This window comes from Falco peregrinus, chromosome 1 (genome assembly GCF_023634155.1).
Source record: "Falco peregrinus isolate bFalPer1 chromosome 1, bFalPer1.pri, whole genome shotgun sequence".
NCBI classification, from domain to species: Eukaryota; Metazoa; Chordata; class Aves; order Falconiformes; family Falconidae; genus Falco; species Falco peregrinus.
The window spans coordinates 68,711,396-68,737,840 of record NC_073721.1 but is presented as its reverse complement, the minus strand read 5'-3'; the positions used below and the strand labels follow the sequence as shown (position 1 = coordinate 68,737,840).

The 26,445-nt window shown below is 38.6% G+C and overlaps 1 protein-coding gene across 1 annotated transcript; it reads left to right on the top strand.

Annotated features, from left to right (window-relative positions):
• The first annotated feature begins 1,481 nt into the window (after positions 1-1,481).
• Positions 1,482-24,608, top strand: BRMS1L (BRMS1 like transcriptional repressor). Its single transcript, XM_055819751.1, has 10 exons — positions 1,482-1,695; positions 7,570-7,660; positions 10,793-10,920; positions 13,623-13,702; positions 16,309-16,405; positions 16,816-16,899; positions 19,109-19,173; positions 20,352-20,391; positions 21,221-21,347; positions 23,051-24,608. The coding sequence occupies exons 1-10, from the start codon at positions 1,560-1,562 to the stop codon at positions 23,172-23,174; spliced, it is 972 nt and encodes a 323-aa protein (XP_055675726.1). The 5' UTR covers positions 1,482-1,559; the 3' UTR covers positions 23,175-24,608.
• Positions 24,609-26,445: the final 1,837 nt, after the last annotated feature.

Here is a 26,445-nt window from a genome sequence, read left to right as displayed (position 1 = left end):
AAATCATAGGTGTTTCTCGTCGTATACTTAAAATTATAAAAATTGCGGTGGGTGCAGAGAAAGCATGCCAGGTTCTGCTGGGTGCCCAGCTGGCTACAAAGCGAGAGGCAACGGCAACAGAAGGGATGGAGTTCACACAGTGAAGGATGGGAGGCCGTTAATTTTGTCTAGTATTTGTGTTCTTGGAGGAGAGGTGATGCACCTACCTGCACTCCTCTCGGTGGAGGTTGAGGGAAGTTAGTTGCTTTGGGTATACAGAGATGTGGGAGAAAAGTGACTAATGTACAGCGATAGTTACTTGTGGGCAAGGTGGGCAGCTGTCACCATGGAGGTGGACCAAGTCCTTGGGGAAGCTCAGAAGTTATTAACTGCCTCACAACTTAACCTGCTAACATCCTTCCAGACTGTGGAGGCTGACTAACTCTGAGTCTCTCAACGTGAACAGCTGCTACCCGGCAAATACAACCTCAGCTTTGCTGGAGCAGCACATCACATCAATGAGACACACAGTGCTTTCCTGCTGCTCCTTCACCTGGCCCAGACTTCAGAAGTGAGCCAGTGCGGTACACGTGAGCTCACCGTCGCCACAAAGATACCACCTGTGCTCACCTGTGGGCCACAGCTACCTGTGTATTTTGTGACTCTTTGAGAATTCCTGCCAGACTTGCATATGTGCTGAAGTGAAGCTGATCAGTCCCTCGTAGCAAGGAGACAGTGGGACAGTTTACTCCAGTAAGCGCTGCTTGTAGCCAGTACATCTTACGTAGCACAATTAACAGCCACAGGCAAACAACAGAAAAGTACTGATCCTCAAAGCCAGAAACCCCATCCCAACCCTGCACAAATTGCAGCGTATCTGCTTAGTCCCTTCCCCCTGTCTGCTCTCAGTGGTTGCCGTCAGCCATAGGGCACAAAGTTAAGTCGAATTTAATTTAAAGCACATCACACGAGCGTGAAAGTGAGGCACACAGGCTCTGGCAAGGAGGTGGATATTCACAGTGAACCCTGTCCTCTGGACAGAACCCTGAAGGCCAAGGGGAAGGCGAGTTTCAAGGGCCGCCTTGCCGAGCTCCTGGGCAGCAGCGCGGGTGCGGGGAGACGTGAGGCCCCGCGTCATCCCTCCGCAGCTCCGATAGGGAACGGCAACGGCTGAACTCCGGCCCCGCAGGCCCACTCCCCCGCCGGGGCCACCTGCAGGAGACGCGGGCAGGTGCGAAGCGCTCCTAACTCCGCCTGAGCGCAGTGGAGCTCTCCGTGGCGAGCGGCCCCACGCATGGCCGGGGCAGGGGCTGCGGAAACCCCTCGCCCCCCGCCGGGCCCCTCACGGTCCCCCCACGGCACCTCCCTCTTCCCCCACGCCGCTCCCGGCAGACGACAACTCCCAGCATGCACCGCGCGCGCGCCGGCGTCGGCGGCTGGCGGCGCTCGGCCAATGGGAGGGCGCCGAGGGCGCCAGGCGGGGCAGGTTGCGCAGGGGGGAGGGGCGGGGCTCTGGGGCCGGCGGCAGCGGCGCAGCGGCGGCGGGAAGGGCTGTCCCGGGGCTCGGCGGCAGCGGGACGATGCCGGTCCATTCCCGGGAAAAGAAGGAGAACAACCACGATGAGATGGAGGTGGACTACGGGGAGAACGAGGGCAGCAGCTCGGAGGAGGAGGAGACCGAGAGCTCGTCCGTGTCCGAGGAGGGGGACAGCTCAGGTACGGCAGCTGCCGCGGGGGCGCCGCGGCGGTTCCCTCAGCGTCCGGTACGCTGCCCCGGGGGGAAACCAGTCCCGCCCTCCTGGCTCCGGTGGCTGCCGGTGCCCACCCCCGCCGTGACCCCGCCCCGCGGCCCGGCCCGGCCCAGCCCGTGCTCCGGCCCCGGGGCTCCTCTTCGGGCCGCCGGCCGGCGGGGAGGGACGTGGCGGAGCGCACGGGCCGGAGGCCCCGCTTGGCCCGGAGCCGGCTGGTGCCCGGCTGGGCCGTGTGGGCGCTGCGGGCTGTGCCCTGCTGGGCTCGACTGCATGGCCCGCAGCGGGGTCCTCGGTACGGGCTGCACGCAGCGGCTGGGCATGCTGGCGTACGTGCGGCATACATCTGTGTACATATATGTACGTGTTTCCTCGTATGCAAAATGTGAGTTTCAATCAGATGTTTTGAGGCCTGTCTTTAAGGGGGCATTGGAAGCCCTGTCAGTACGATTGGCCTCTTCTGCAATGCATTTCAACCTCTGTTGAAGATCCCTTCCTTTTTCCATAGCTTCCTCTGGACTGTGCAGTTTGGATGGTACTAGTAGGTGAAATCCAGTTTTAAAAGGATTACTTTTTCAGTGCTTGATTTCCACTGTGTTAGAAGAAGGTTATTATCTGTTCAAACTTCTCTTGTAATTACAAGGGGTAAATTATAAAATGGTCGCTTATTGGGAAATGTGCTGATCATCAGATGCATACACCACTGCTCTGGAATCACTAGGTCTCCATAAGTAAGTAGGCCCCGTAAGCAGGATCTTTGTTACTTGAAGGGCAGCCGAAAAACAGTAGCTGTGTTTGTTCAGTGCTAGCTGTGGTCCTGACATGGGTTTCTGGCAGTTTAACTGATGTAGAGTGGTGTGCTGGGATCCTGTCCCATGCCTGTACTAGCACATGGACATGTAGCACGAGTGCCAGGCTTGGCACCTTGGAAGGAGTGGGACGCTGTGAACTAGACAAATTAGGGAGCTGTGAAATTATATTTTTACGTATGTTGGCTTGTGATTGATTTATCTCTGTGTGTTAAAGCCCTCAATGTACAGTTAATTCTTTTTTGTTATTAAAAGATCTGGGAGATCTTGAATATTAAATCCTATGGCTTTTATATTCACGCTGACTGATGCTGTTCAGGAAAAGTCCCGCTGTGGCCATTCCATGTGGACTTGTGGACCTTGCCCTTGCTTGGGCTGTGCATGAGCTAGCAGGGTGCTGGAGCCCCACAGCTGTGGTACAAAGACAGCCAAGCTGACTCATCAGAAGTAGAGTGAAGACTACTTGTGCTGGGAAGTGTGGCTGCCATACTGGGAGAGATGTCACTCTCTTAGACCTTGATCTGAGTTAATACTGTGCCCCAGAGTTGATTCCCCAGTGAGGCCTTGATTAATCCACAAATCCAGGTAATCTGCCCATGGTTTGTACAGAGTTTACTGAGTTTTTGTTGGGGTTTTTTGTTTGTTTGTTTTTTCCCCCCATGTCCATCCCCCATGCCTTTGAGCTGGCAAATATTGCTGACTGAACCCCATTTTACAAGTTAGGCTGCTGGTCCTTGGCTGTCCACCTGGATTGAATTGCTGGCTGCCATCCTTACCCGCCTTCCTGGTATGCTGTGCTTTCCTGTCCCCTTTGTTGCACTGTCTTCAGTGCTTTTTGGGCCTTTGTATGCTAAGCTGTCAGAAAGACAACACGTTGAAAAGGTAGCTGTTGAAAAGGTAGCTAGGGAAAACATCTCAGTGAAGAGTCTGGTATGTAAATGGCAGGCACTGGGGACTATGTGATCAGTGATTAGATCTGCTGCTATTGACCTGCAGTTTAACTTGTAACTTGCAATTTTGTGAGAATATGTAAACACCTCCAACTTTGATCAGTTACCAGGACACCTACACATTTTTGTGAATTTGGGACTAATGACTTGCATGGGTTTAGACAAGAGGTCTCCTGGAACAGGGAGTTCATTAGTTCTGGGCTGTTCCCTCATCTGAGGAAAGATCTTGCTTCTCTTGTCTAATGCAGTGCTACACAGGAGACCTCTTCAGTGAGTGAACTGTGGCCCTCATCAAGGTATGGGCTTGAAAGAGTCAGCAAAATTATTGTAAACATAGTGATATTTGTGTCTGTGTTAGCAACTAATTTGGTAAAATAAGCATAGAGAATAAGTAGTTCTGAGTAGATAGTGCTGAGGCTCCTACACCTCCAAAGTATGTGGGTTTGTTTCAGATTATGTAGCCTGAAATGAGTATGTATGGTTGGAAGCTGCTTGAAGGACAATTCATTGTTTCAGACCCTTGTGTTCTCCATAGATGTTGGAAAATATCTGGCCAGTACCTGAAGTGAAGCTTTGGGTTTAACTTGATAGGAAAAGAACCTGATCCTGTGTTCACCAAAACTGCTGCAAACTGACCCAGCAGTGCCTGATAAAGTGGGCCAGTCATGGGGCTGGCTTCAAAGCTATGGTGTACTAAAACTTGAGTGTGTATGTGGCTTTTATAAAATTTGAAGTTAACATATCCTCAAAGATGCTTTGGTTGATTTTTATTGAAGGCAAATGATTCTGTTTGTTTACCCTTGTTTTGGTTTCTTTTGGGATTAGGGAGGAGGAAGGAAGAATTGTGTTTTAAGTGAATGTAGTCTGTGAATGTTTCTTTAAAACAATACAAGAAGTTCTCCAGATAATTTCCATTGAATTCCACAGAGAAATGCTTTTAAGGGAGCACTTAACAAGTGGTAGTTACAGGAAATTACATGCTTGTCTCAGTGTCTTGACAAATAGGAACATAGTCCATGGAAGCATATTGCTCCTACAGACATAAGATGATTAGCACCACAAAAAATAAGTCTTAATTAAAATTAGTAAAAGTAAGGATTTTGAAGGGAAGAACTTTTTTTGTTAAATTTGTCATTTGCTTCCATTTGGCTTCCCCTCCCATCCCCAGTAGATACCTGAGAATATGGGAGGTGTGGTTAGAAGCGTTACTTGCCCTTAGAGCTGGCACTGTTTCTGCCCTGTTCCTGTTGATGCTCTGTATTTGGTATAGGGTTTTTATTGACCAGGATATAGAATAGCACATTAGTACAAGTAAAACAGCCACAAATTATGCTCACCATCTCAGATGAGATTTTGGTCATTTTTTCGAGCACTTTATATAGGCCACAGCTTATTAAAAAAAAAGCTATTTTAGGCACTGTTACATTTTAAGTACTATGGGATTTTTTTGTCTTTAAACCAGGCTGCCCTAGTTACTGAGTTGGACTGCTTGAATGTAGTAGGAAAAGAATGACTGTGATTTTGGAAGTGGTTAAAAATTGCCTAAATTGTGCAGTATGAAACTTTGTTGGAAATCTGAAGCATTGAGACAGGATGGGCCTGTTGTTAGCAAGTGATTTAATATGAAATGAGGAATCTTCTAGCTCTAGTGGTGAAAATTCTCAGCTGGAACATGAGATTTGATCCTAAAAACCACTTGCTTTTTCAATATTGCGTATTCCCCAATCTGTATGTTGCTTAAGGCCATGGGGAAGAAGTTCAGTAACTGGGGAACTAAGGAGATTTCAGGACTCTGAAAATCTTCGTTTTGAGGCAGGCTAAAGGTGAAAGAATTGAAGAGTGAGTTAGCGTGTGAATTGCCATTCAGTAGAAAGTAGGCTTCTAGGCAGAAAGTCAAAGACTTTTAAGTGTAGCTGAGAGGAGATTGGAGAAAGCTATGTGTTATTTCATTGTCTACAAGAGTCAGCTGTGCCCTCAGATAGCAATGCATTATACTTTCCTTGCAACACAAGTTTAAAATGTAAGCAGCAGTCCTCTTCCCCTCTGACAGTGAGTGTCACACTGATCCTCAGCCAGGGTTACAGTTCAGTTTTCTTTATTTGTAGTCCCTAAACAGACACGAACAATAAAATCCATGTCAATTTAAGGAAAAGCTTCTGGGTGAATTCCTTACTAAAACATACTTGGAACCAAGAGCATAGCTGAACACATCTGAAACAAGTACTTGAGTTTGAGAATAAAGTGGGAGAACTGTTGGCATCCCTGTGCTTGTTCCTGTCTGGCTTCACAGGGAGGTGCCTTCAGATTATAAAGAAGCTTTATTTTTATAGCATATAAATGCTTTAGACAATTCTCTGAGTAATATGACTGCCACATTCCTTAAGTCTGACCGAGTTGAAAGTTGCCCAGTCAATTTTGGCTTGATTATTACATCAGGCATCGAAATGAAACTTTGCTCTTTAATCTGATGTTCAGCCTAATTCTGGGGTTCAGGATCTACCTTACTTTTGAGAACAGCATCTTAAAATAAAATAATGTCTCTTAACAGCCTGATACTCTCTTACCCCACCTTCCTCAGTGTGCTAAACATTCAGTGTATTTTTTTATCTTCTGTCTTTAATCTGCTTTCAAATACTTAGATTATATCGTGTTTTAAAACTTTGTACATGCTGTCTTCTTGTTCTAATTGTAATGTGTCAAACTGCAGTAGATCTTTGATTTGGACTTGCACCATTGCAATACAGATTAATGCTGCTCCACTGCCTGTTAATTTTCATATCCAGGCAGAGAAGGGCTAGTGTAGTTTTTAGTCTTTAAAAGCTTGCGATATTTTCAGGACGGAGCTATGTGAAGAAAACTTTATACACTGAGAGTCCAAGTGGAACATCTGAGTTCGTCACATCCTCTGAAGGTAGCTATGCTGGCCCTGAAGCTGCTACTTTCACCTCATCATCTTTGCAAATTGCCATACTCTTTTTTGCAAAACAGTAAGGATGAAGACTTCTGCATGTCTTCTCCAACTGGTTGGTAATTGGTCAGTTGTACCATAATGGTAGAGAGCTAATTCCTGGAGATACTGCTGCTATAAAGCAGTTCCAGGACATGTAACTTCTGATTACAGCTTAACAAACCCTTTTTTTCCCTTCTGGGAAGGGTGGCATAGAGTCAAGAATTTTTTAGCTTAGATTTTCTGTTTTCTAGTCTAAGATAAGGTAGTGGAGGTAACAACTGATGTTTAGTAGATGTCTATGGCAAGTGTCAAAATTTTGGGCCCAAAAGTGGGTATTTATTATACTTTATGCTTATGTTTACTAGGTAAATTAAGAAAAAAATCAGCAATATAAATAATACAAAAACCAGTGGAAATAGTGTAATATTAATTCCTCTTGCTAAATAAAAGCATATAAAATCAAGTTTCTGCAAAATTATAGACTTCGCAGGTTAAGAAATGTTTCATTAGAGATGCAGTCATTTTAAATGGTCATTAAGATAAACTACAGATGTTCTTACATTAATATTTCAGCTTTGGAGTACTCTCCCAATTGAACAGCATGAAACCTGCTTTCAAAACCAAGCATTACTTTTTTTAAAAAATATTATTAATGAAACAAAACCTTGAATTTTATATGTCAGATGCAACGTTGAACCTGTACTTAATTTTCAGGACTTGCTTTTGCCCATACCAACTCGGGATACACTTGAATTTTCCGTGACGGTTAATAACTCTTTATGTTTAATGGTGCCTTTCTTCTGGTGTGATACACAATGTTTAGTTCTTCTGTTTCATGCATTCTTAGGATTAGTCAGGAAGTGTAACCTCTTAAAGTCTTACAGTGACAATGTTTCCTGTTTTGAGGAAGTAAAAAAAATGGTTATGGGGTTTCTTCTAGAATTAGATCAAAATTTTCTTACTTTGTAGTTTGTATGGCAAGTGATTTCTTGTATTCTGCTATAATATAATAATGATAATCTATTTATGGCTAAAATTCAGGCTTGCTTCACATTCATTTGAAACAAAATACCCAGTTTATTTAGATATATTACATTGTTCAAAAGAAATTACCTTTTTTTTTTTATTTTTAGAAATGGATGATGAGGACTGTGAAAGAAGAAGAATGGAATGTTTAGATGAAATGTCCAATCTTGAAAAGCAATTTACAGACCTTAAAGATCAGTAAGTATTTTAATGCTTTTAAGTGCTTCATTTGAGGATCCATTCTGTGAGAATATTGTGTGCAGCTGGTGTTTCTTTTCTTTCGTATGTATGGATGCTACTTTTGGAGAAGAATAAGGATTGGGAGTTCTGAAATTATTTGCAGGCAGTTCCTCTAAATACTTTTATGTATTTGTTTATTCTCTGTTTTGCTGTAGGAATGGTTTTGAAGTGTTGTTGCTGTAAAGGGCTGGTGTGAGTCTAATTGCATCAAAATGCTCTAGCAGAACCAAGGAACTGTGATGTTTAGTGAAATCTGTGATTTTATTTATTTTCTCCAGATCTTTCTCATCCTTTGACATATATGGGACAGACCCAAGCACTGTCTTTGCTAAGTAAGAAATTAGGGCTTTTTTTGCAGGGTTATCACAGCAGTTTTTATAGTTGGTACCCGATACCAATACTAAAAAAAATAGAAAATACTGTTAGCTCTCTGTAGTTGCCATAATATCTACATCAGTATTAAAGACCTCATAAGGTCTTTTTTACTTTAGAAGAGATTAAATTAATAGCCACAGTTATTTAGAAGTGAGTCTCATTTGTATTAGAGCATACATTGTATGTATTTTAAGTTTTTTCACAGGTGCACAGACAAGCTAGATACATCTGTTCCAATTTAAATTGGTGGTAATTTGGCAACTAACTTAATCGGGTACCTGACAAGTGAAACTTTGAGGAGACCTTGTCTATTCTTGGACATTTTTAACTGAATTTTAACTGAAAATCTGGTCAGTTGTCATTACATTTCAGATGTGTGTTTATATTGTGAGATAGTTCTTTCTGCTACAGAACTGAGACATACAACTTGCTTTGCCTAATGGCACACTGCCAGGTCTATCAAATAGGGCCTGAAAAGAATTGCCCAACAAGCAATTTCTTGCTGCAGTGTCTAGAGAAGGCTGTTTGTCCTGCTGCTCTTCTTTGGGCTGAGCGTGGAGCTACCTGGGAGATGGAGCCAACTGACGAGTATTGGAACCAGTCGGTACTGACTGATTTGGCATTTGGAAAACTGCCAGCTTTTGAGTTCAGTCCTACTCTTCCATCTGTTGTGTGGCTTGGATGACTGAAAACGCTTTTGAGTTCAGTCCTACTCTTCCATCTGTTGTGTGGCTTGGATGACTGAAAACAGTTTGTGGAAACAAACCTTACAGGAATAAATAGGAAGGAGGGTCATCTTCGGAAGGAACAAACAAGTATTTTGGGGGGTTTAGGGGTCATGTTTAGGAGGTGGTAAGGCTGTGGCAGGGTACATTGTGTAGACACTGGTTAGCTGAGAGATCAGGGTGTTTGTAAGGGCTGGAAGAACTTCGGTGGTGGGAATACTGGCAAAACAGCATTAGAATGATGGAAGAAGGATTATAGGGAGGAGCAGCTGTGAGTAGGGGGTTGATAAAGTTGGGAAAGAAGAAAAAGGTATATAAACAATAGGATGTGTAGTCACAACCAGTAGTAGAGATTAAGTGATTGTATCTGCTTCCTCATCTTTTTTTGGGGAAACTGAATTTGCTTGCTATGAGAGAAGTGGGATTTACTGTGTTGATAGTAGTTACACATTTTAGGCAAATCAGTGTTGGAAAGTACTGGATAAACAGTTTTACTCCATCAGCTGTTGCATGGTATCAAGTGCTGGGAGCACCCAGTCCATAACTGCTTGCTCTGATGTAGCTGGAACTTGGTGCTGTGTAACCATATGTTAGTGACAGACCAAGTCATGCGCTGTGCACCCATGCTTATGTTCTAGCTAAATAATTCTGCTGTAGCTCTGTGTTAACGATTGTGCGCGTAGCATGCTTATCAAGTATTGAGCCTGACAAACTGGATGTTGATCGGCTGCGGGCTGTCAGTTGACTGCAGAACAGATTGTGTGTATCATACTCTTAATAGTTTGCAGGTAAGAAGGAGGGGAGTGATCATGGACTGTTGCTAGGTTAGGTATGCATGCCTAAACTACAGAGTTGTAACCAAAAATCATGAGCAGGCTGGTGGCAGATGGACAGGAACTATTTCTCAAGGAAGTCTTGATGTATCAGCATACATGAACTTTCTCTCATCTAGTTCATTACTTTATCTATACACTTTAAGCAATTAAAAAAGCTACGTCCCTGTCCCAAAGACATCTGTTACATCTGTTTACACAAATATAACAAAGATATGTTTATCTGTTTACACAGATAAAATTTGATCTGTTCTTAACAGAGTTCATGCATGTTTGCCTTAATTTTACAGCTTCTGATTGTGGGGTGCAAAGTAAAAAATGAGAACAGGAAAAGCTGGTTATACTGATGATTCTACCATTGAACACTATTTTGAAGTTATCAGTTACAAACAGCGGAGCTTTATTGTGATTGAAGTACTTGTAATTGATATTATATTACATTAAATTTTTTAAAATGCAAGCAGATTTCTTCATTGTCTGCCAGTAAATATCAGCTTTTATAGAAGGAATGAATTCTAGCTAAAATAAAATTATTTTAAATACACTTCCTTTTGGCAGGAGTGGAAGATGTCAGTTAGAAATTATCCCATGATATTTGTGATAGTATGCAATATGTGGATTTCCACAGGAGGTGAGATGAGGGTTGCTTCAATAAGAGCCTGCCTCTCTTTTTTTTCCTCAGTTTATGGTAGGGTGGGAAGAGAGATGTCAACAGAAAAGCAAATGGGTGTTTCTGTCCACAAAATGTCTAACTTTCTCTCCCATGATGTAAGCCATGTTGTTTTTATGTATTGTAGCACCCTTTCCTGTCTTCCTCTTCTGTGTTGATTCACCTCCTATTCCACCTTAATCCTATTAACAGCTGTGCGATTTTTTTTTTTCCTCTTCTTCCTTAGAGATGGAGATACACTTCATTTTATCATGACTTTCTACCTGATTGTCTGCATGTCTTTTCCAGAAAGGGTTAATAGACATGTGGAATATTGTTCAAAAAGAAAATATGTATTAGGAAATTCGAATGGTAACAAATGTTAACTTTGCTTCAGTGGGTGTTCCAAAACAAAGACATGCAGAATAGTTCTTTTTTTAAAGATACTTCTTCTAACTTGTGTTTGCTTTTAATTAAATACTTATTTTTAAATTTCTATTATTTTAAGACTTTACAAAGAAAGATTAAGTCAAGTGGATGCAAAACTACAAGAGGTCATAGCTGGAAAAGCACCTGAATATTTAGAACCGTTGGCAGCTTTACAAGAAAATATGCAAATCCGTACCAAGGTGGCAGGTAGGCATGTAAAATGAGTATTGCTGTATCAACAGTATGAACTTGCTATGCATTTTAAGGTCAATCTTAATTGTTTCTTCAGAATTGTTAAATGTGAGTGTGTTTTAAAGTTAGAAATACTGTGGTATGGTTTTAAATGTAAAATATTTTTCAAGTCAAAATGAATACGTTGCTGAAGTCTTTGCACAAATTGCCTTATAACATTACACTAAAAATATGACTTTTTAATGTTTCATTTAATGGCTGTCTGCTTTGTGTAGTAAGCACAAAATTAGTGAATTAAAACCTGATAATTTTTATTAGAAGATTTGGGATCAAGTCTGCACACTGGTCACTGTTGAAGTGAAGAGATATGTAGGTGCTATCTCATAAAGGGCTTGCCAAATCATCTTAGACGATTGTGTTTTTCTTGATCTTCTAGTCTGTGTCTCTTCTACTCCTCTGCTCCCATCCTCCTGTTCCATCTGGGGAAGTAGGGAAGCTGTCCTTAGCAGTTTTATCTAAGCTGCATTTGAATTATTAAAACTAATGTTTAGATAGGTTTTTACGCTCATCAGAAGCAGCATGCAAGGACTTTTATCTTCTTCCAGGGTACAACTGTATAGTCTTATGGAACAGTGGTATTGTAGGAAGACAAAGTTCTGTACTTCCCTACTGTAAATTTTTTTCATGTTATAGCTAGACTCCTTTAGGAGTAATTCAGCTGTCTAAGGGTTACCTAACACAGGCTGTCAGAAGGCCGAAAGGAGAGAGTTGTGATCTCTCTAGCCAGAGAAGTTGTGCCACTGTCTTTTTTAAGAAATCCATCAGAAATGTGGTGCAGGCAAACTGTAAAATGGTAAACCTGCTTATACTTTTCATAATACTAGTGTTACTTGAGGCTATTCAGTATGTCTTCATTAGTACTTGTGGCTTCAGGCTATGAAGAGAATTTGAAATCTTTTGGTCCATTGCATTTCTCTCCCCCCTGGTCTATTCCATGACCCTTTTCTTCAGCTGGAATGTGTGGGGTTTAAGATCTTAGTCCAAATGTAGTTGACTAGTCCTAAGTAGCCCACTTGGGTTTCACAGAAGGTTCACAGTTGAACTTGCAGAAGGTTTGATATAAAAGCAACTTTAATCCAGGCTTTTGATTTTCAGTTTTAAGTGCAACTGTGTCAGTGCTTTTATGTAGTTGGATATGGATAGGCAGCATATTATGGATTCTCCTGATTTGTCTTCAGCAGCACTGAAGATCCATGTTCCAATGTAAAAAGAGTCCAGCATAAAAACGATGAAGTTTCCTTGAAGTTGAGACTAGAAATCAGGATTATTTGGGTTTTTTTTTTTCTTTTGTCCTCAAGTGAATGAGACTGATAAAATTATTCCAGAGGAAGCAAGAAACTGCAGAACAGGCTTATTTGCTCTTTCTGTTTGAGAGCCTTGACAGAAGTGGGTAGTAGCAGGGCTTGAGCTCCAGCAGGTAGAAATAGGTCCTTAGTAGTTATGTGAGAGGGGAGGGAGGAAGGGGTGGTGGTGGGAGAAAGAAAAAGCACTGAACTATGGATGTAATTGCACCTGTAGTAGAGAAGAAACTTTTGTTTGTCTGCTCTCTAAGGCACTGAGCACTATTCACACAAAATGTAGGTCTTGACTTTTTCAGCAAGTCAGGAATACAGCTGTTTCTTCTAGATGTATTCATGCCTATACTGCTTGATTTCAGGCTAATAAGCAGTGATTATAAATTGGTAGACCTATATATGCCAGTCAGCCATAAATATTACAAAAAAAAAAAAGGCATCATAACATACTGATGTAAGAAAAGAACATCTTGAATCTAGATCAAAAGAGACTTCACAGCTGAAACATGATTGACATAATACTTTGCAGTTTGTTTTTCAGAGGAATTGCTGGTAACGGTATTGTTACTTTTGTACTGTATTAATTTATAGTCAACTGAATTCTAAGGGAAGTTGGTTTGGGGAGTTCTTCACTTGCTAGACAGCACCAACGTGTGTGCAAACTTAACTGCTCAAGATGATAATCTGGAACAATTTGTGGTGTTGATTCCATTGAATATATTAAATCAAGTTCTATCTTTACTTGCCAGGTATTACAGTTCAAATATCTTTCAGATTATTTCAGCTGTTCGGTAGATAGGCCTGCAGAAATGTATAAGAAATGCTGCCAATACTCAAAAGCAGTATCCTTTGTATCATGAGGTGGCTATTTCTAAGAAAAGAACATCTTGTTAATTGATATAATTAAGGTCATGCGCTATAAAGTAAGCGTTATTCCAGATATTAATTTGTGAAAGCTTGTTCTTTCATTCAGTTTTCTAGCTATTTAAAACTTTGATTAGAGAACAGAACAGGCCTTTTAGTGCTTCATGGATTTGAAAACTGAGAATAGCCAGGATAATTTGATCAGAAATGAGAAATAGACCTACTTTGTAAAGTTAGTGTGACTGCTGGTGTAATTTGTTGACTGATAGGGGAAAAAATTAAAATAGCATTTATTTTTCCTTAGATCTTCAGAATTAAGGGATTACTTGTTCTTATTTCACTCTGTTATGCAGTTGGCCACTTTAAGTGCCTAATATAATATATTTGTGTTTTGCACTATGTGCATGTTTTGGGACTTGCAGGGAGTCTTAAAAAGAGAATTCTGAAATCATATATTAGCTAAAGTAAGTAATATTGCTGTAATTTGTCTGATTACAGGTATCTATAGAGAGCTTTGTCTGGAGTCTGTGAAGAACAAGTATGAATGTGAAATTCAAGCCTCTCGACAGCACTGTGAGGTTGTGCCAGATATTTTACATTGATAGCTAATTTCATCTAACTTTACTGTGTCATGCTTTGCAAGTTCTTTGCATGTTTTTATTATTGCTGTTGTTTGCTATTTGAAAGAATTGCCTTGTGATATTTAAGCCCACATAAGAGGTTATTCAAAGCTTATAAAAATTAGCTTTATGTTAGTTTGGCTTTGCATATAAGTATACCTAAGGTTTCTTATTTTCATGAAGATTCTTATTAATAGATTCCAACATGATTTTTTAAACCTTTGTTATAAAAAATTACCAAGAACAGTAATGAAAGTATCTGACATGATTTAGCAAAAATTACCTTATATTTTAATAACAACAGTAATAATAATAATGATGTCTTTTTAAGATGTCTTGGCCAGCTAGTGATAGAGTTGTCATTTCAAAAACAGTTACAGGAAATATAATTTCTTTCCTTGAACATAAACATTCCTGTTTAAACATTTAAATAGGGGGTACCGGGGTACAAATACTCAAGTACATGTATGCCCAATGCTGTAACACAGCTGTTCAGATCCTGGGATCTGCACCATAGTACTCCTTGACCCCCTGTTACAGTTGCTTAAAGGTGTTTTCTTCTGAGTGGTTCTCCATATTCCTGAAGTGTGTGGCTCCTACTATATGAATAAAGCAAGAATGTGCTTATGTACTTTTTTTAAAAAAAATTCCATTTTGTTGACGCCTTGGAGCAAGGTATAACTACTCATTACTGTCTTCGCTCCTGTGAATACTCCTGAGGTTGGACAGAATGCAGTCAGACTTGCAGGGTTTCTCACCTGTGATTGAATGATTTGCTATGGCTATATATTATTCTTCTTTAACATGGTCCTTGCCCCTTGTTTTGCTGTTTCTATACTGTGAAACCTTCAAATTTTAAATATTTGCCATTCAATAAGGGTCTCTTGGGAGAAAAGCTCTTTAAAATCAGCAGTGCTGCTTGTAGAATCACTGTTCCGCTGGAATATAACCATTCAGCAAGAACGCCTCTGATGCTTGTAACAGCTTTTCACACCTTGTTTGTCACCAAGTGCTTGAAGCAAAACATGTCTAAACACAAAGACTATTCAGTTTTAAAATGGAATTTTAAAACTGTCTCAGAACAGATAACACTCATTTGGCATTTCAGGTATATGTAAGAGGTTCTGCCTTTTCAGTTGCACTGGAATTTTTTTTATAATTAGGGTTTGAAAACTGTATGAAAGCAGGTCTTTGTAATATTTAAATACTTTGTAACTTGAAGGGAATGATAAACATGACAGCCATTTAATAGAGCGGGGTTCTTTGTTTTCGTCTATTCCTCAGCTGCTTTGCTTCATTGCAGCAGACTATCTTAAACATTGGTAGAGGTAAGTTTCTGTTAGTATGCTGTGCTGTGGGCAGGAGCAGTTGAGGTGTAGACATTTGCTGACTTGGCTGTAGGGACTGCAGCTTCTGGTGGAGTCATGGTAGCAAATAGCTAGATGCAGTGACTTGTGCTGTTGAAAGTGTTTTTTCAGTGAGCAAGTCCAAGCCCTCTGTTTTCCAGAGTTGTTTAAAAGATGTTCCTCTATTTTCTACTTCTGTTTTAGGAAGTGTGCAAGCAAATCTATTTCCTTGAGGCTTGGAACTCAGCTTAATTCCAAGTACTGGTTTAGAGAGTTTATTGGTTTTTTGATGCTGACTTTAAAAGGGTAACTGATCTATATAGCTACTGTGTAATTTTGGTATTGGTCCTAGGTGGTGAACTATAACTGAGAACAATTTACTATAAAGCTAATTTTCTTGTTTTGAAACACTTGGAGATGCAAGAGAGTGTAGACTGCACAAAGTGCTGTAGAAAGTTCACGTCGGTGTGGTTTTGTTTGTCTTTGTATATAAAAAGTGCTAATGCTACACCTAACATTGAAGGCATTATGTTAATTTATTTGGATCAGAAATAGCCTTTTAAAAGGACAAACTAGCTAACTTTTCTAAAGCAGTACTTTAAAAGTGTTTCCTACAGCTTTAAGGTAGACAGTTTTGCTTAGAACAACTATCTAGATTATTTTATGTGCTCAATAAGTTCTTCTGTGGGAAGGTATTTTTCAGTTCTATGAAAACAGACAATTATAAATACTGTGGTATTAGAAGATAATTCTCTATGAATGACTCCAGGTTTATTAATATTGGAGACAGCTTATTAAAAAGCTTTCCATGAAGACATTCACTTTTCTGATTTGTAATGGAAGGTGGTATAGATGTCACTACTTCACAGTTATTCATTGTGAATAAATCTTTGCTATCCAAAACTAGAATACTGTATTTGTGTCAAAACACAAACAGCATGCAGCTAGATCTCCAGAGTAACTTTTATATACTTAGTTATTCTTGGTACTGATATTTGATAACTATATTTACACTTATGCCAAGTGAGCGTGCTTGTCTTTAAGGACCTAGGATCTCATACTAAGAAAGTGGATAGAGGGAAATGTCATATGCTTTATGAATTGTGAAAAATTTTCACCTAAAGCTACTCTTACCTTTCTCCCACTAAGGCTTTATATTATCATATATATATTTAGATGATAGTCATGTAAAAATGTGTAATTTCTTGCTTTCTTCAGAGTGAAAAGCTTCTGTTGTATGATACTGTACAAAGTGAACTAGAAGAGAAGATTAGAAGACTTGAAGAAGACAGGCATAGCATTGACATTACCTCAGGTGGATGGAAGTTCAAAGTTTGGGTTTTTTTGTTTGGTGGTGTGTGTTTTGGTTTTGGTTTTGCTTTTTTACCTTAATCTTCTGGTGGCTACTGATTAGTTGACTGTACACATAGTATGTCTGGTGAGTTTTGGGTTATCCAGTAGAATGCTATTCAGCTGTAGACTTTGGGTGGGGAGTAGAGTTTAAGCTTAAAACAAACTTTGGTCTCTTAATTGTCAGAAACCCTTGTGTGTATTGAGAGTATTAATCCATTGCAACATAATCATGTAACACTTTCATTTTGTTCAGAAACAGCACCTCACAGAAAATGTGGTGCTTTGCATTTTTGGACAATGTTTTCTGCTGTAGAAAGAGCTAAACGTGTAAGCATTTCTGATTCATAGCATATTCTTATTATGTCTTTCCAGAATTATGGAATGATGAGCTACAGTCCAGGAAGAAAAGGAAGGATCCATTTAGTCCAGATAAGAAGAAACCTGTTGTTGTATCAGATATCCTTTTACTGAAATCATTGTTCTTTCTAGTAGTGTTTACTGTTTAATAGCTAGTTTTATTACAGATGTCATCAATAACAAGTTGAAATGATAGTGTTTTCTCAAAATAGATGTTTGTCTGGCAGATAGTATTCTAATTCAAATTAGAGAAACGATGTTGATACATCCCATTATGAAAATTGAAATTAAGGTTCTCTTAATCTAACTGCCAGTTTAATATAGAGAATATTTCTGAAAGTTGATTTTTCTAACTCTTCAAAACTTAGAGCTACAAGGCAAAAACACGAAAAGGTTAGGCATTATGTTTACAAAGTGAACTTGACTTGTGTAACCTCTCCTGTATAGCTTTGCTTCTCATACTGGGACATCTTTACTTAATTTGTTACATCTTAACAATTTCATAGACTTCAGAACCTTCTGATTAAAAGTTTAAAATTCCAAGAATTGAGACATTTGACAAGGTGTGTATTTTTGTGGGTCTGGGGCTCCCATAGAGTGAGTATAGTGTTTTAAGAATTTTGCATTGATGACTTCTTCATAGCTGTTGACAAGCACGCAGCGCAGCTGAAACTTTTAAAGATATAACACCAAAGAGACAATGTCATCTTTCTCCAGAGAAAGAAAGAGATGCCTTTGTAAACAGAGTGTTCTCTCTCCTCCTACCCCCAGCTTAACATCTTTATAGGGTAGACATGCAATGGCTTAGAAGTTGTCAGAATCATGGAGACTACCTAAAAGAGACAAACTTCTAAGTATTGATGTTGTATGGTATAAAGGCCTTTTTTTATTGCGAAGTTGCTGCAAAGTTTCACAAGGTTTTATAACATTAGGAGAAGGGGGAAGGAAGAAGTTCTGAAAAAACTGTCATCACTGGGATACCTTCCTTCAGGATGGTTGATTTACTGGAACACATCCCAGATAGATTATTTGTCCTAATAATGACTGTTCTTCCATTAGGACGTGTCATAAATTCAGTTTAGTAGAGATATTTTTTAACTAGTGCTTAAAAGCAAAGTGGTATTAATCAGTGCAAGTTTCTTTTTAGCAATTTCAGTGCCAGGTTGTGTGAAAGTGTATTTTCTTTACCTCTTGGTCATCCCTGTGTTAGGGATGTCCATATAAGTAGCATCAGATTCTATGAATTATGAGCTACCTTGCTATTTTAGAATGCATTCCAAACAGAAAATACTAACATAGTATTAGGTCTAAAACCCCAGCAATTTCAGGCAATACATAAAGCTGAGAATTTTTAAGTTGTGCACTAAGTTAATTTGCTCTTTTAGCTTATGATTTTAGAACACTTATGAACTTGACAGTTTGTACTGTCCTGTGGAAAGCAATAAAATAAATAAGCAATATTTATAAATTACAAATAAAACCCCCACTAAAATAAAAAAAAAACTAGAAATTTTACATGGTTTTTGCTTTTTAATTCTTTAATTTAGAAGAAAACAAATTTGAAAATGGCTAAACATTTTTAAAATTTCAAATGGAATGCAAGTTAAAGCTCTCAAGTCCCATTTTAGGAGATTTAGTTTTCAAACATTCATAGCACCTTTTTCTAAACTTGTTTTTCAGAGATGAAATGGGGAGAAACAAAGTAAGAACTGAAGACTGTTGTAATGAAATAGCTGTGCTATGTGGAGTTTTGTTTTGAAGTTTACATATTGTTCTAATACACAATTTTTTACTTTACAGTTGATAGAAAGGGGCTTTGCCTTTATTTCCTGTTTTCTGGATATTTGATATTCAGAGGTGTGCTGTCTATACTTTTCTCTCAAACAAATATGAAGCAGAATACTGTAAAAATGATGATTTTATTATAGCTGATACTAGTGTAGATGCTGATTTGCAGTTGTATATTGAAATTGCAGTGAATTTTAATGTAATTTGTAGTATTGCAAATAAAATTATTTTTTAAATCATTAAGGATGGAAGTTGTATCACATTTGTTTATCTTATCCTCATGTTGAACTCCAGTAGTCTGAACAACTGTCTACATACTATTACTTATCTTTCTTAATAATTTTTCAAGTGTACTTCTAGGTTGCATAATTCAAAGATGCATTTATTTTTGCTGAGCTTTCACTTCACGTAGGTATTCTCTGTGTGAAAGATGGGCGGAACAGAGCTATTAATATATTTGTATAAACAAATTAGAGTATTTTTATTATTGCTGTTTAAAAGTTTTCCTTAACTTTTCCACGCCCCTATATAGTTTATATGTTACAAGATCTTGATATACTTGAAGACTGGACAACAATAAGGAAGGTAAGATGAAAAGACGAGTGCTGGTGGCTGTGTTCTTGTCTAGTCCTTTTACCTCTTAAAAATACATAAATGTGTTTCTTGCATGATCAAAACTGAACGGGTTTTTATTTCTTCAGTAGTTAATTGCAGTTCAAGCTATGTTACTGCTGCTTTTTCTGACTCTACCCAAATTGCACAGAGGAATAGAATGAAGTGGTGGAAAAGGTTATCTCTAAAATGGGTAGTCCATAATTTGCCATGACTTATTGATGTATTTTAAAAAATATATTCAGCTTTTAAGTGCAGAGTGCCTTTTTCAGACCTTTGCCATATTGTTAAAGTAACTTTGTAATGAAATGCTATCCTTGCCTTGCACCTGCAGTCAGAACATTCCCCCTAGTACCCTAGTGCTTCCCAGCTTACGGAATAGCAAACTACTTAAGTGAATTCAAAAACTTGGTGGGAAATGGCTTTGAGTCAATTTCCATCCTGATTTATACTTGTACATATTTCCTAAATATGTAAGTAAATAAGTAGTAAAATGTGATGCCTATGTGATAACTTGTCTGATGTTTCTCTTCCGATCACATCAGAGGAACAGACACAAAATACCTTTCCCTTGGTTTCTTTCATGTAGTGTGACATGATTTTAAACAATAGCAACAAACTGAGAATCTACTGGGGATTTTGCCTTTTCTGGAAATAAGTTAAAAAACCAAGAAGTGAACAAAAAGAGAAACTTGTAAAAATGCTTGGAGTTTTTTAAACCTACTTTAATACTGTGTGTGACCTAGAGTTTATGTGAGTGAAAATTTGTGAGCTTATGAATATAACCTACGAGTCAAAAAGTAGGTTGTTTATATAGCATTTTGTTTTTCAGAATGAGTTTATGTAATTTTGTATTTTCTTGACAGAAGTACCTAAACAGCAATTTTGAGGGTTTAATTTAGAAAATACCCTGAGTTATCTGAAATTAAAACTTATTAAAGAAGGTGATTTTTTTTCACCCTCAAAATGCTATTTTATTTAGTTACAGAATCACCATTGAACACACTTTTATTTTAGATTTGTTCTGATTCTGCCTTTTGCGTATAAAAGCAAGTATCCTGAGCTACACTGCATGTAACTTCACAATTATAGCTGGCAGTTAATTAAAAAAAAGACTATGCTTGCTGACTTAATTTTCTTTGTGTTTCAAGGCAATGGCTACACTGGGGCCACACAGAGTAAAGCCAGAACGTAAGTAAACATAATCTGGATTCACAAGGCAGAACTTGCTATGTGCAGTGATGCAAACTGCATCTAGGCAAATCATACTTATTTTGGCCCTGGTGTAGTGATGGAGGATGGGGTGAGGTGGCTGGAAGATGCAGCTTCTGTCTTTTCCCTCTCTCAGGTGCTGATCCTTGTAGCTCGATTGCAGGTGATGGTGTTGACAGGTGAATTCTAGAATTTTTTCAACAAAAATTTAGACTTCTAAAAGTGGGTTACACCAATTCGTAGTAGCGAGTTATGCCAGTGTTTACACAAGACGAGGCAGGAAATAGAGTGTCTGGACCCTAGGGGTGCTTTCTGAAGGATGCTCCCGTTCACTGCAAGCTACAGCCCTGAAGCAGAGCTATGAGAAGCATGTCAGTGGTCAGTGCTAGGTAAAATCAGATACTTGAAGGTGGTGAGTAAGGAGGAAAAGGGAGAGAGGAGACAGGGAGGTGGCGTATTTCGTTAGCAGCGTATTCCTACTTGCATGTTGTGGTAATGTGCTGATGAAGTTGTTTCAGGTTCTGCCATTTGAAGTCTTCTCTATACTGCATTACTTCATTTGTGAACATTCATACCTGCGATATGAAGGTTATGAGAAAGATAGCTTCTGTGTGAAAATGGAAATATAACTTATCTGGCTGGAAGTAAGGTGTCTTGCTTCCAATTTTCATGCATTCTTGCAATTATTAAGAGAGAGGCTACTTTGATAAAGTGTGTATTCTGTGTAAATAAGTTGACGAAATTGTATTTAAACATCTAATTAACTTCTGCCAAGTCAATATTAAATTATGTTTGTTGATCATTTTAGCACCTGTCAAATTGGAAAAGCACCTGCATAGTGCTAGATCTGAAGAAGGAAGACTCTATTATGATGGAGAGTGGTATGGACGTGGACAAACAATATGCATTGATAAGAAAGATGAGTGTCCTACAAGGTAAAGATTATTGAGTTTATGCAGCTCTGTACATTCATGTTAAGCAGTAGATAGGATGACAGCGTTGAAAAAAAAGGCTTCTTCGAAAATACTGCTACCTTAATAACATTTATTAGTTCACTTTGGAAGATAGGCAATATCAAAGAAGGCTGAGTGCTGAACTTCTGGGAGAGGCTAGTAAAGGTTGGAATTCACCGAAGGTAATGAGGTGTTTGTCAAGTTAAGATGTCACTAACAATTTAAGCTGAATAGCCTTTGAGTAAGTTTTTTTGAGAATCTTGGGGTTTTGTTGCTTTGACAATTTGATCTGTTGGCCCACCCAAAAATAATTATGGGAAACCGCTTTATACCATTAAAGTTAAGCTTTGTTTTCAGTTGATTAATGCTGTGAAGGAAAAGAGGTGGAACTTTTTTTACAGTATTTCCCTCTCTTAACAAAGGCTCTACCTGGGAGCTGTCATTTTGCAGTGCAAATTTTGTTGAATGTTTAAGATGATACCTAAATGTATTTTCTCTGTATGGATAATATTTTTAAACTCTAAAAGGTGGGTATATTTAAAACAATATTTGAAATTAAATGTATATCTTACCTTTTACTGAATGGGGCAAATCAATCTAAGCACAGTGTTGATTAAATATGCACAGCTAACCAGGAAAAACAACGTCATATAGCAGTAGTTTACTGTAAAATTGGCTGTTTCTTTTCTTCCCTGTGTATGGTGAAGGGGAACAGATTTTGGAGATTCTGGTGTTTGTTCAGGGCTGAAACAGAAAGGTATTTTAGTAAACTATATATTCTTCCTGGAATGTAAAAAATTCTGAATTAGTTTAGCAGAACATAGCAGTTACACTGGGCCAAAGAAAGATCTTAGTATCCTGTGTCTGACAAAAGCCAAAAGCTGCTGATGCTTAACAGGGCAAGCATACAGCTGGAACTTTCCCAGCCTTTCGAGATTTTAGCAGCTTTTAAGGCTGAAGAGTTTCCTGGAGGGAGTTTTGTCATGCTCAGTGTGTGATAGATCTTTCTTCTGTTAACAGTTTCACTCTCTGGTTTTGAGCCTTTTTTTGTCATCAGTTCTAGTTGAAAAAAAAAAAAAAAAATTTCCTGGCATGTAAGGGGAGGCAGTTGTGTTCATTATTTGTATTAATGTTTACCACAAGGAGCTTGAAAGCAGGGTTAATGTAAGAATGGTTCAATAAATCAGGCTTTGACTTTGTTTCTTATGGTCTTGGTATAATGACTAACAGTTGAATACTTTTCCTGCGTTAAGTCTTGGGCTTTAATCTGTTTAACTTTTTTCCAAATGCTTTGTATTCAATGTAATTTCTGAGTATGTTTTCCAACAGATCTGGTTTTTACCATGGTAGTCTATTGTGTTTTCTGTGGGTGACTTGTTCTTTTAAACAATTAACGTAGTTGTACATATTGAGAGTTTTCTCATAGGAGAAGAAAATAGATAGGTGGCTGAAAAATCAACTACCTCCACTAAAGACTTTGATAACATGCAGTTATCAAAGAATTCTGTTAAAACTATCCTTACAACGCAGCCAGTATTTTTTGGGTCTAGCATTTACAACTAATGCATGTTTTTATTTACTGTATGGAAATACAGCTGTGGTTTTGAGGCTATTTATTAGCTTATAAGGTTTCTGAATTCTTCTTGTTTTTCTTCCCCCGACCCTTCTTCTCTCATTTTCTGTAGTGCCATAATTACAACAATTAACCACGATGAAGTTTGGTTTAAAAGACCGGATGGAAGCAAGTCCAAGTTGTATATTTCTCAGCTACAGAAAGGAAAATACTCAATTAAGCATAACCACAACTGACTGTTGCAAACCAGAGATGAAACAAGTGGTATTGCCATGCTTGATGTGCCATGGGGTGAAAGTTGTATTTAAGTGTTTTGTATTCCTTACAGATTTACAGCAGTATCTGATGTGTATTTGTAGTGCTGTATGTAAACTTCATATGGATGGCCTTCGGAAACCTGAGGATGTTAGATCATGTGGACGGATGTTTTACCTCTAAGTTGGGTCCAGTGCCTAAGATTATGAAGTATGCTCTTCAATTATAATGTCTCAGAACTTCTCACATTTGTAAAATGAAAAAAAAAAAAAAAAAAAATCTCTTTGGTGACCAGTTGGTGTGATAAAAATGATAACCATAATTACCAGCAATTCACTTTGTTTTCAGTGAACATGTCATGCTTCTCTTGTGGATGTAAATTTAGCCTGTTCAGCTGTTGCTTTTGAATAGATTGTAACATGTGTAAGCATTCTTTTATCCAAGATGGACCAGTTTATTAAAATTATTGCCCTCAACAGCTCTGCTAGTACTGACTGTTACATTTTGTAAGGTTTATTATGTAGCTTGTTCTGAGAAAAAAACAATATTTCGAGCTACATTTTTTTGAGGAGCACTTTTCTAGTTTAGGACCCTATTCCACAGTAAACAAATTGTTGGTGGCATTTTTTCTTCTTCCCCAGATTGCCTAGAAAAATTTATGCATAAAATAGGCAGTGTTGCTCCAAACCGTGTTATATGTAGCCCACAAAGAACAACTGCGAGGATTGTTATGTAAATACTGTTGCATGCTCTGCTTGTTTGGTCCACAGTTGTATGAAATACTATGAATCTCTTTATCAAAAGGAAAGTATTTCCCCAGAAATCATGTATCTGGGAAAATTTACACCGACTTTTTCACCAAACACTTTTCCAAATTTCTGTACCCTACTTCATCTTACTCAACACCAGAATTATTTCATGCAGCTTAGAAAGCTGAATTTCTCTCAAATCTTACTGTCTAGGCCACAGAGAAAAGTCCTAAATCTTTGATGTTAGTGTGATGTGCTTGGAGCATCTAGAATGATAGATGGGATTGCTGAAGAATTATTAATGCGTTGGTTATGTGCACTTTAATCTCCACTTATGGTGATTCTTCTTGGAGAAAGAAAGCATCCATTTGCTTTAAATGATCACAGCAAATAAGTATTTTTATTGTAACATATAAATGTTTTATTCCTATATTGTCTCTTCTAGTGCAGGGTGGTAACTACTTTCCCAACGCCAAATCAGTTTCTGCTGAGTGATGCTTTTCTACAATTCTGTGACATTATTAATCAAATGTACATAAAGTATCAATTGACATGTTGGCTTTTAACAATATGAACTGTATGTATACAGTTGTTTGATAAAGTTTTTGTAATAAAATATTCGTATTTTTTAACTTAGTATATAAATAAATCATCTGTGGTAGTGGACATCTTTATGTTGTTTTGCTCTTTGGTTTTCTAGTCTTGCTGGAATTGCTGTTCTACCAAATGCTAAAGGGGAAATCTGTTTAAATTTCAGAAGGCCTAAATCTTCTTAAAAACATTTGACTTGCCCTTTTTTTCCTTTGAATTTTCAGTTTGTATGTATATATCTTGTTTCTTTGTTTTTACACTTTTTTTTAATATCTTATGGAACCACTGTTCTGTGCTGTTTATAAATCAAGTGTAAGCACTGTTAAGAACCTCTTAGCTATTGACGTGCTTGAAATGATCTGTATTTAGGGCATGCTGGGCACCCTACACTGTTTCTGTGGTTCACCTCTTTCCTCTTCTGTATTTTGAACCTCTCTAGATGCAATTGATTATTTCTAAAGCTGTTTCTAATCTGACCTCTTTTGGGTGCAGAACTTTGCTTTGTGTAGCCTTGCAGTTCGGACTGACGTTTGGTGAGCATGGCTGCTTTATTCAGAGTATCAACAGGACACCTAATAAGCACAGCAGTATGGGTTAGTGATCAAACAACTGGGATCTACCTGTTCTGTTGCTGTAAGTCTAAGAAACCGAGCTATGGCTTTCCTTTTAACACGTAATCACTTCCCTGTGTACAATTATAAAGGTATGAGGTTGGTCTTTTTTTATCATTGGCTAATTGTTTCATGCCTAGACAAATCATATTTAATACATGCTATATATCTTTTTAGTATTTGAACAGTTAATGGTTTGCGCACTCCATCATAAAATCTAAAAGGTATCTTCAACAGATTTTTTTAGTCCTTTGAAGTCCATTAGCCTGTTGTCCATCTGTTTTATCTTTTACACGGCTACAGCAAAGCTTTTCAAGCCTCAGTAGCATTGTTTTAACCAACAAATAGGGTTAAGATCTGTAAAATGCTGAAAGGAGAAAGACGTTGGGCATATCTTCTATTCCTTGAGATACGATATATGAAAAGGGAAGTAAATGAAGAGTAACAGGCATTGAATGACAAAAATAGCTTTCCCTACATGTACAGGAAAGGCTTCTGTATCAGTAGTTGTGTTTCAGAGGAGATGCGGTTTGTTTTTTGCCAGTCACACAGAGCAAGCTGATCTGTTCATCTTTCCCATAATGAAGCATCTGGTTTATTTAGTTGAAACACATTTGAACCTAACAATGTTTAGTGCGTAAATATCATGTGGAATTTAGCTTGGGTGTCTTATAACAAGCAGCTCTTAAACTTTCCAGACACTCCTGGATTTTGGCACTTTTTCGCACTGCTTGTTTTAAATCTGAAAAAAAAATACTACTATTTACAGCCCATGGAACATCTTGTTTTATATTTGTAAGCCAAGGCCTGCATAACTAGCTCACCACCCCCATCAAGTGGCAAGTGGTGATTAAGAACTGAAATTCTCACTCTTTGAAAAGCTGTACTGTCTTCCACCAACAGGTTCAATTTGTTCTGAGTGTTTTTTTCTCTGGTTTTGTTTTTTTCCTTTGAACTGAAAAGAAAAAAATAGATTTTGGCTTTTAGCAGAAAAGTACTAATGCTGCTCCCAGTCTCCTGGAGATATTATTCAATTATTACTGGGGGAAGAGCTGCTTTTTTTTTTGCCTTTTTTTTTTTTTTGAGGACATGGGGAAGAGGTAGGGAGAAAACATGTTCAGTAGACCTCACATTTACATAGTGAAAATCTTCGTATGGATATCAGGTTTGGTGGAGCCTTTGGCTGTTCCTCGTGGTAGCTGAATGGGCCATGCTTGCTTCTGTTTCTGCGTGCGGCAGCCCTGTCCAAGCACCCTTGTGCCTTGTCCAAGCAGCCAAGTAAGCTCTGTTCTGAGGGCACG